The sequence below is a fragment of the Propithecus coquereli genome, unplaced genomic scaffold, assembly GCF_000956105.1.
Source record: "Propithecus coquereli isolate 6110/MARCELLA unplaced genomic scaffold, Pcoq_1.0 Scaffold1806, whole genome shotgun sequence".
NCBI classification, from domain to species: domain Eukaryota; kingdom Metazoa; phylum Chordata; class Mammalia; order Primates; family Indriidae; genus Propithecus; species Propithecus coquereli.
Window position 1 is genome coordinate 1 of NW_012142813.1, and position 11,036 is coordinate 11,036.

The 11,036-nt window shown below is 48.2% G+C and overlaps 1 protein-coding gene across 1 annotated transcript; it reads right to left on the reverse strand.

The window, feature by feature from the left end:
* Nucleotides 1-6,416: 6,416 nt before the first annotated feature.
* RPS17 (ribosomal protein S17) lies at nucleotides 6,417-9,647 on the reverse strand (the record flags this gene model as incomplete). The annotated part of the gene is made up of 4 exons (XM_012642628.1): nucleotides 6,417-6,541; nucleotides 8,055-8,120; nucleotides 8,664-8,769; nucleotides 9,475-9,647. Coding segments are annotated over 4 exons (426 nt in total), but the record flags the coding sequence as incomplete, so codon positions are not given.
* Nucleotides 9,648-11,036: the final 1,389 nt, after the last annotated feature.

Genomic DNA, 11,036 nt, shown 5'->3' on the forward strand with positions numbered 1-11,036 from the left:
ACTTAACAATATAGCATCAAAATACATGAGGCGAAAATTGACAGAATGGAAGGGAGAATTAGATAATTTAACAGTAATTACTTGGAGTCTTCAATAGAAATTGTTACTAGAGACAAAGAAGGACATTTTATAATAAAAGGGTCAATCTACCAAGCAGACATCACAATTATAAACACAGATGTACCTAACAATATAGCATCAAAATACATGAGGCGAAAATTGACAGAATGGAAGGGAGAATTAGATAATTTAACAGTAATTACTTGGAGTCTTCAATACTCCACTATCAATTATGGATAGAATAACTAGACAAAAGAATTAATAAGGAAATAGATTTGAACAACACTCTAAACCAACTTCACTTAAATGACACCTATAGGACATGGCAAAGAACAGAAAAATATCCTTCCTCTCTAGTGCACATGGACCATCCTCGATAATAGGCCATATGATAAGCTCTTTTACAATTCTCAGGAAGTTTAATAGAATTGAACTCACACAAAGTATGTTCTCTGACCAAACTGGAATGAAATTAGAAATCAATAACAAAGGCAAAATTTAGAAATTCACAAATACGTGGAAATTAAATAATACAATCCTAAATCACCAATACATCAAAGAATAAGTCACAAGAGAAATTAGAAAATGCTTTCATATGAATGAAAGTGAGAATGCAACAAACTAAAATTTATGGAATGCAGCGAAAGCACTGCTTAGAGAAGAATTTATAGCTGGAAATTATGTATTTTAAAAAGGCCAAGCATAGTGGTTCACACCTAAATCCCACACTTTGGGAGGCCAAGGCCAGAGACTCGCTTGAGCCCAGGAGTTCAAGACCAGTCTGGACAACATAGTGAGACTCCATCTCTGTAAAAAATTTAGAAATTAGCCAGGTGTGGTGGCTAATTACATGCCTGTAATACCAGCTACTCAGGAGGCTAAGGTGGGAGGATCACTTGAGCCCAGGAGTTCGAGGCTGCAGTGGGCTATGATTGTGCCACTGCCCTCCAGCCTTGGCAACAGAGTGAGACCCCATCTTAAAAAAATTTTAAAAATAAATGAAGAAAGAAAGAAAGAAAGAAGAAAGGGCCAAGTGTGGTGGCTCACACCCATAATGCCAGAACTTTGGGACGCCAAGGCGGGAAAATCACTTGAGGCCAGGAGTTCAAGACCATAGCAACATAGCAAGACCCTGTCTCTACAAAAAATACAAATATTAGCCAGGCATGGTGACACATACCTGTGTTCCCAGCTACTCAGGAGGCTAAGGCAGGAGGATTGCTCGAGCCCAGGTTGCGGTGAGCTACAATGATGCCACAGCACTCTAGCCAGGGCAACAGAGTGAGACTCTGTCTTAAAAAAAAAAACTTCCTAAAAATAAAAGAGGAGGAAACACCTCACAACTCATTTTGTAAGGCCAATATTACCCTGATACCAAAACTAGACTGTGATATCACAAGAAAACTACAGCCCAATCTTTCTTATGAATGTGTACATTAAAAATCCCATATAATATACTAGCAAACCGAATGCAGCAACACATAAACGTGATTGTACATCACAGCCAAGTGGGACTCAGACATGCAAGATCAGTTCAACACACAAAAATCAGTGTCATACACCATACTGACAGAATCCAGAACCACATGGTTATCTCAACAAACACAGGAAAGGCATTTGACAAAATTTGCTCTTTCATGATTAAAATACTCAATAGGCTAGAATAGAAGGGAACTTCCTCAACCTGATAAAGGGAAGCTACAAAAAGCCCATGGCTAACTTCATACTTAATGGTGAAAGACTGAAAACTTTCCCCCCAAGATCAGTAATACAACAAGGATATCCACACTCATCATTTCTATTCAGTATTGTACTGGAGGTGTTCACCAAAGCAATTAGGCGAAAGAATGAAATAAAATGCATCAGATTGGAAAGGAAAAATTAAAACTATCTGTATTTGAACTGGGCACAGTGGCACACACCTGTAGTCCAAGATACTTGGGAGGCAAAGAATCACTTAAACCCAGGAGTTCAAGGCTGCAGTGCCTCACAATCGCACCTGTGAATAGTCACTACACTCCAGCCTGGGCAATGTAGCAAGACCCTTATCTCTAAAAAACAAAACTATCTGTATTTGCAGATAACATGATGTTGTATATTAAAAGTCCTAAGAAATACACACACAATTAGTGTGAATAAACAAATGTAGCAAGGTTGCAGGATACAAGAACAAAAGATATAAATCAGTTGTATTTCTTTTTTTTTTTTGGATAGGGTCTCACTCTGTTGCCCAGGCCAGAGTGCAGTGGCATCATCATAGCTCACAGCAACCTCAGCCTCCTGAGTTTGAGCAATCCTCCGGCCTCAGCCTCCCAAGTAGCTGGGACTACAGGTGTGTGCCACCATGCCTGGCTAGTTTTTCTATTTTTGATAGAGACGGGGGTCTCACTCTTGCTCAGGCTGTTCTTGAACTCCTGGCCTCAGGCGATCCTTCCTCCTCAGCCTCCCAGAGTGCTGGGGTTACAGGCCGCCGCACCTGGCCATCCACAGTTCTTACTACCATCACCTGTACCACAGCTCAGCGGATTCCTACTTCAGGTTATACTGAGTTAGTGATTTCTAATCTTCTTCAAAAATATTCTCACCCGTAGTTGTTCCACATGGACTATTCACAGAGGCCAATTCTCAGCGTCTTCACACTTGGCACTGACCCCTTGAGCAGTGTTGGTGACATCTCTCGGCTCATCAAGAGCCAAGAGAAACCAGGTACAGCCACCTGCTTTATTTCCTCATTGGCTACTGATACTGCCCCCTTACAACCTCAACCCTTCAGGCGACCGTTCCCCAGTGGCTCAGTCTTCAAACGAGTTTATTTATCTGGATGTATTTCTTCCAGAGAAACTAACACAGCACTGGTCAATGGCTTTTCCTGCCTGGCTAACAAATGAGCCACTCACATAAGCGCCAACATCTGAAGCCCAGGTGTTTTCTTTTATTCACATGAGTATGCATCAATCATCTTTTTAAAAAGTCACGATATGGTCATAGGCATGGCATTTGCAAGTTATTAACTGTGTCACTGAGATCTGTAGCACAAAGCAGTGCCACACTGCTTATTCAGCCACTGTAGCATAAAACAGCCATGCGCACGCAGTATGTACGCACATGAGCAGGGCTGGGTTTCAATACAATTTTATGGACACTGAAATTTGAATTTCCTGTAATTTTCACAGGTCACATTCTTCATTTTTTAAACATTCAGAAATATAAAAGCCATTCTCAGTTCATGGCTCACAGGCAAGGGCCATAGTCTGCCAAACCCTGCAGCTGACCAGGAGAAAGTGAGCATTATTCACATTCCTCACCTGTTCTAATGAGGAAGAGCAAAGGCAGAGAGGAAGGGAGATGGGAAGGAATGGAGGGAGAGAAAGGAGACGGGAGAACTCCAAGTGCTGGTTCTTTGAAACTATCAAAGTCAAACATCTGACAAGTTTAATTCAGAAAAGAAAGAAAGCATAACGTTAAAAATGAGACATAAAAACAGATGTGGAGTTTTCCTAACCGCAAGAGAAAACTACTGGTATTACATATCAATCAAACTGAAAATCCTGATGACATTGGCAATACAGGGAATAACTACCAATTTACAGCTATGGGGGAAGTTTGTGGTTAAGCACAATCAGCTGGGTTCTGATTTGGATTCCATAGCAGCTCTGAACCTCTCATCGCCTTCCGGCTATCTTACAACACTCAGTTGCAGACACCTGAGAGCATGCAAAAAACGCTTGTCTAGAGAAACGCAAATAAAATGGTTAGGGACAGGTTTCAGTTGACTTTTCCTTACTGCAGAAGAAGCCAGTTTTGTGTCCATTTGTAAGTTCAACATTCCTTTACTCCAAATAAATTTGTCCTTCTTTGGCTTCTTTGAACTGATTGTAACATCGCAAGTTACCTCGTTGAGTTAAAAAAAAAAACCTTTAACATGTTCATTTTATTTCTATTTGCACGAGAATTACTTTACTTCACTTTTGTTGAAAATACCAAAGAACCACATAGAAAAACAAATTACCTCCAAAAGTTTCTGGGAGTACTTTCAAATCTTCAGTGAGCGTTGTATCCCTGACACAGAAGGCACAAGACCATCCAGTCTATTTTATACCAAGAGCATAAAATACTCTGGCCCAAGGAATCCAGGGGAGACAGCACGGAGGGCAAACCCGGTCCACCGGCCTGGGGAGCTCTGTGGGAACACCTGTCTGGCCCGCCCCATCCGGAAGCACATCAGTCCCCCGGGGGCGGTGGGGGGGGAGGGTTTGCAGGGGCGGGGCCTGGCCACCTGCCTTTAATGGCGTTCACAGGTAGCTCTGATGAGCACGAGGATTAGTTACTCAAGCCAGCTGGAGCCCCAGTGCAGCGCCCGTCCTCTTCCTTCTCCCCCCAAACCTCTCCACCTCTCACCTAAAACTTACCTACTGCCTGAGGTCTGAGGTGGGTGAGCCAGCAAGATGAAAACCACGGTGACACTGCCTCCCAGCGGAAGAGTGTGGAAAGCATCACAGCAAACCGCCCACTTACTGGTTTCATCATATTGGTGATTTTCTCGATCCAGCTCTGACTTTTCCCCCATACACAAAGCCCAATCCTACCTCAGCGTTGACACCAAAGACCTAGGGGGCGGGGAGAAGTTTCTTTATGCAGAGCTGTATTTAGAAGGCAAGAGAATTTGCTGACAACGCCTGACCCCACACCAAAAACTGTAAACGGAAGTTCGCTGTGAATCAACGAGGGAGAAAGCTCTTCCTTACAGAATACTGACGCGTAAACACGAAGGAAGGATGCTGTCAGAGCACCTTCAGCAGACGCTAAAGCTAGTGGGCAAAAAGATCACGAGGAACAGGACATTTAGCTTTGAAATGTCTCCTCACAGTTAACTAATTACGAAGGGGAAGTTCACAGTGGAGAAACCTGACGAGCACTTTCATCCAAGGGCTCAAAATAAACGTCATTAAAGAACGTGACGAGCTGGAATTCCCTGCCTGTCGGCATGCCAGGAACACAGCCCTGCTTCTCCGGTGTTCCTGCTGAAAAAGGTACATTAAATCTAATTGAAGGAAACATCAAACAAGCCCAAATGTTAGGACAGTCTACAAAATAATTGGCCAATACTTTTCAAATTTTGACCTCCAAGTAACAAAAGGAGGCTGAAGGGACGTGAAAACTACATGCGGTAAGCGACGCTGGGCCAGGGCAGCCAGCCAGCCAGAGGGACGTCACTGCGGTGATCACAGACTGTAAGTTATACAGTATTGTGACAATTACTGAACTCCTGATTTCGATCACTATACTATGGTTACTTAAAAAAAAAGGTTTTGTTCTTATAAGACACTGACATATTGAGGGCACATGGGCCCATCTCCAACTTACTGGGAAACGGGTCAGAAAAAATGTGTTCCTGTGTATGTGGGGGAGAACACGATAAAGCAAAGCGATTAGGACAAAATACGAGCAACCAGCAAATCTGGGTTGAGTATGTGGGAGTTCCTTGTACTATTCTTGCAACTTTTCTGTGAGTTTAAAATCCTTACCAAAATCAACTTAAAAAACGCATTCAAAAATTGCCTGCTGCACACATCTGCTCGCAGCAGCAGGTACGCAAGTAGCAGCAAAGGGCTGGAGCTTTGCAGCCACCCTGACCCGTGTTCAAACCTCAGCTTTGCCACTTCCGGCCACGTGATCTTGGACCCACAGACTCGTCTCCACCTGGGCCCACAACTGGACCAACTGGACAGACGAGGAGCCCTGACCTTTCCTCACTCCAGATCAGGCACCAGCCCGGCCCAGCCCGGCCCAGCCCCAGCCAAGCCGCCCCGGCTGCAGCGAGTGAGCTCTGCCTCCCGCTGCAAATGGCTGGAACATTCCAGCATGGATCCTCACACATCCACTCCAATTGTTGACAATCTCCTTCCTGTGCCTGAAGAACTGGGCTCAACACTGGACAGCTACAAAGACACCACCTGCCCCACCTCCCACTGACAAAGCCCAACCCCCACACAATCACCCTGCTGCTACCCATAAAGGCAGGCAGGTTGGCCCAAACTGTGGGCAGCCACCAGAGGCTGAAGAGCAAAGACCCTGCAAACCCAGGGTGGAGGTGGCAGCAGAGCAGCTTTCTGGGCTCACACTTGCTTTCTCCAGACACATGCCCAGGCTGTCCTCGGTGCTGGGATCCAGCTCACTGGGCAAGGCCTTTGCTCCTCTCCTGACTCAGCTGAACCCACTCCCCACGGACCACACAAAGTAGATCCCCCAAACCCCAGGCAACTGCCAGGAGAGCCAGTCAGCTAAACTTGTCCCCTTCAGAGAGAACTGCTGCCCTTAGCTCCACCACAGCCAACCGCACAGATGACACAGGCAAGGCTGCAGTCCCAAGTTTATTAAAATATTACAGCACAGAGAAGATTCAAACAGCTCCACGTGGTGTTTTGAAATTCATCCCAACTGTAGGCTGAGTGACCTGCAGGTTGGACAGACTGCCAAAGTCCTGGAACAACAAAATGGATTCAGTGTGAGCAGCATATTGGTGAGGTCTATGGTCAGAGCCCCAGTGCCACTGCCAGGCCATGCTTGCCAGCCTCCACCAGCTTGGGCAAGGCTGGTGGGGCCCAGCAGAAAACATAGGCTTCCTCCTCTCAAGGGCGTCCAGCGGAGACCTGAAGGGCCCCTCACTCCACTGCCAGCCACCAGGGGCCTTCCGTGCATCGATGCCTCCCACTTTCTCAGGATTGATCTTTCAACACACAGCTGACCACAGGGCACCCCACTTACACCACCCTCTGTGACTTTTCCCCATTCTGCCATGCTGTTTCTCTCCTTGTTCTCAGATCCCCTTCATAGGGCTCTAAAGCAGGATTTCTCCATCTTGGCACTACCGACATTCTGGGCTGGACAGTCTTTGTTCTATACAGGGGTGTCCTGTGCAATGTATAAAGCTTAGCACAACTTCTAGCCTCTACCCAGATGTCAGCTAGGATGATCCCCACCAGCTGTGACAACCAAAACCGTGCCTGGACATTGCCAAATATATCCTGTGGCAAAAGTCTGCCCCTGGGGGAACATACAGTGCCTCTTCCTTTCCAGATCAGAGTTATCACTAACCCACTGACACTTGTGAAGGGCCGGAGCACAGTGGAGGATGAGAGCTGGGCCTGCCCAAGCAAGCTCAGGCTAGTGAGTGGGAAGAAGAGCCGAAGGGCCCACTGTGTGCCTAGAACTTAATGTCCTATTCGAGTCTCAGAAACCCATTTTACAGTTCAAATTAAAAAGCTGCATTCAGGACAGTGGTTATTTCAGGAGGAAAAGACTCAGCAGGTGTTTGCTGTACGGATGTTCTTCTGAAGCTAGGTGGAAGGTACATGGAGTTCATTTTGTTCTTTATCATCTTTTTGAACATCCTAAACATTTAATGACCATAAAAAAAAAAGGAAAAATGGGAAGTTGTTCAAAATTACCAACAGCCTGCAGACTTTGAAGCCTATACTAATTTCACCAAACAATGTAAAAGGACTAAAATAAGCCACATAAGAGAAACACATCAAAGTGCATTGATACCTGCGAACTGTCTGAATACTGCCTGGCATGTTATGTGGAAATGAGACTACAGCTCTTTCCTGAGTGGTTTGCATAGAAACTTTTGTGTCTACAAGCAAAGAATTCTCCAAGGGAAAGCAGGCAAAATGAAGAACCAGGGCTGAAACAAAGGGGTCAATGCAAGCCAACCATTGAACCTAGAGAGAAAACCAGAGAGGAGGCCACTAGGTTTGGGAATTATGATCTTGTGCAGCAAACTCAACACATCCAACTTTCAATAACCAGCTAGCCCCGTTCGGAAAGCAGTCCAATTTAGTGGCAAGAAGTGTAGATGGGATTCCCAATTCTGCTATTTACTAGCTATGTAACCTTGGATTTGATAAAAGTTAGCTTATCAAAATTAACAGAAAACTCCCGATGGTTCCTGACCAAGGATGGCCCACTTTAGGAATCCAGCAGACACTTACCAAAAGTTTCAGCATCTCCTTAGTGTCAGGATCTACTTCGATGATCTCCTGATCCAGAGCTGAGACCTAAAAGGAGAAGAGATAGGCCCAAATGATCAATGAATGAGCTCTCTCACTTTCGCTTCTCCCAGATTCTTACGTAAGCAGACAGAAAAACAGGGTGGAGTGGAACAGGACCCCACAAGGTGAACAGTCTGCTACACTAACAGAGGTCCCAATGACCTGTTCTCTGGTTTTACCTTCCCATGTCCCCATTATTTATCTATTCAGTGTTCAGAAAACCTTAAGACTAGATTAAGACTAGGCTTCCGGAATACTACATCAGGGCAAACAAACGAGAAGGCATCAAAGCAGTTATCAAACAAACGTCATGAAAGGCTCTCGTGAAAAATGGAATGGACTATTTAACAGGCCCCGAGAGAGCAGAATTGAGCTTAACAGGTGGGCGGATTATAGGGACCTGGAGTTGGTGAAGGGGTGTGTGGCTAGAAGACGACCTCAGGTTCAGCTGAGGTCCCTCTGGAAGACAAGAACCTCAAAGCGGCCTCAGCAACCCACTGCTTTGTCATTTGAGAGCGAGCAAGAGGCCCCAAGACCCAGAAAGTTTACCTCTGGGACATAGTTATCTCTCCTCTCTCTCTCCTCCTCCTGCAGCTTGATGGAGATACCTCTCACTGGGCCTCTCTGGATCCGCTTCATCAGATGTGTGACGTAGCTACAAAGCACACAGGCCCAAGGAGAACAGTGAGAACGCACAGCCACTCCCACTGGTACCCAGAACGTGTGGATGTGTAAGTATAAATGCCAGTTTCGGTTCTTTTCCACAGTGAGAAGAGACGGCTCACCATCCTGGGCCCTCCTACGCACGCACCTTCTGCACACAGAGCTCCAGGCGCCTGGGCATGCGTTCCTGGCCTTTGGGCCTGTCACTCTATTCACACTCTCCTTCAAGGCTACCGACCCCCCACCCCCTTGAAAAACTTCCCCTGCTCTCGCAGCCTTCATTTTCTTTCCTCCAAGTTCAAATTCACAAAATTTAGCACTTAATACGTTGGCCTTTACTGTACATGAAGTCTTCCCAGCTATATTCTTACTAATCTTTTGAACAGTAACTGCAACAGTGAAAAACATTTATCAAAAGTGACACCCAAAAGCAACAAGGCTTCAAAGCAAAAGCTGTGACGGCGGCCACCATTCGGCCAAGCATCACCCCAGTCATGCGCCAGTCACGCCGCTAGGAAACCCTGCGCACGCAAACCCCCGGCTTTCCCTCGGAGCAGCGGGGGGCTCGTGCTACCCAAACCGCCACGGCACCAAGTCTCTTCGCGAGTCGGAGGGCAGCAGAGCCCACGCAAACCCGCGGGCCCACAGCTGTCCGTCTTCTCGCAGGCCCGGGAGGCCGAGCGCGGCCGCAACTCACCCTGCTATCTTGTTGCGGAGCTTCTTGCTGGGAATAATGGCGATCTCCTCGCACACGCGCTTGTTCGTGTGGAAGTCATTTCCCAGACGCGTGTAGTACTTCTCGATGATGACCCGGGCCGCCTTCTTCACGGTTTTGGTGCGAACGCGGCCCTGTGGGCGGAGAGGACAGGGTCACCGCGAGCCAGGGCTTGCTCCTGGGGCTCACAAGCCGGGCTGAGCCCGGGAGGAGGCACGGACCGGGCAGCGCGGGGCGCCGGGCCAGTGCGGAAGCCAGCAGCCCACTACGCTCCAGCCTGACAGGGCTCGCGCCCCCCGGGCCAGGGCCTCCCCTTGCGGGCTGAGGGGGCCACAGCAAGCGGCGGATGGAGGCTGATTGTGGAAGATACAAGCCCTAGGCCAAAACACCTACCATCTCGGCGGGTCCTCAGTAAAAGAGGAAACAGGAAGCACAAGAAAGGCCTATAAAGCGCAGGCCAGAAAGTCGCTTCCGCCCAGCCAGGGACGCGCGGGGCTCGCTTGAGAGTCCCACAGCGGCCCCTGGCGGAGCGGAGCGAAAGTGCAGGTAGCGGCCCCGGACGAACGTCTGTCCCGCCCCCTGCGGCCGAGGCTCCCCGCTCGGTCGTCTTGGGCGGGGTTCTCTCGCCTCCAACCTGTAACTGGATCGCCGGTTTGATGTGCTCGGGACTAAGGCGGGTGCATCTCGTCCTTGCACACCCGGGAAAGAAGGGGCGAGCTTGGGAAGACCGAGGCAGGCAGGAGACCCAGGGCCGTGGGAGAGCGAGGAGGTGGGGGATGAAGGCGCCCCCCCAGTCCGTGGTCAGAGACTTGTCACTCTGACCTGGCGGAGACACAGGTGCGTATGGGAGAGGTTTACCTCATTTCTTCCGGGTCTTTGCTCAAACGTCGCCTTAAGAGAGGGGCTTTCCTTCCAACTTATAAAACAGCTCCGTCGCTGTCCCTTTAACGCTCTTAATAGTGCCTCGCACTTGTCACTTGCCTTGCCTTAGTTTTCTCACCTAGGGGTGAGCTCCCTGACAGCAAGGACTATTCTGTCTAGCTGATCTCCAGTGCTTAGCACATAGGAGGCCCTCGAATATTGAAATGAATAAAGGGCCCGGTTCACTTGCAGAGCTCCCAAGGCGCCTTCTCCATCCACCATCTCCAGGCTGTTCCTACCATACCCAAGCCCAAACCAGGCCCTTCTGAAGCCACCAGTGCAAGCTGCCCCCACTGGCCTCATCAGCACAGGGAGGGCCCTGCTCCCTCTGCTCCTTGGGCTGACGGGAGTCCTAGGCCCCACCTGACTTAAAGTCTGGGCTGGCCAGGCTGGACGAGTTAAGAACTCTGCCCAGGGCTGTGCCTCGTCCCTCAACTCCCCTGGCCACTCCAGTCAGGCTCTTTCAAGTGAAGAACAGAAAGCCCTCACCCTGAAAGCACCTGGACAAGGCGAGGGGGAGAAGGGAAGCCTTTTCTCTAGAACAGCAGAGAGAGAGGGGACCAAAAGAAAGGGTCAGCATCTCCTCCGAGTTGCAGGAGCTTACTGCACCAGCAAACTGCCAA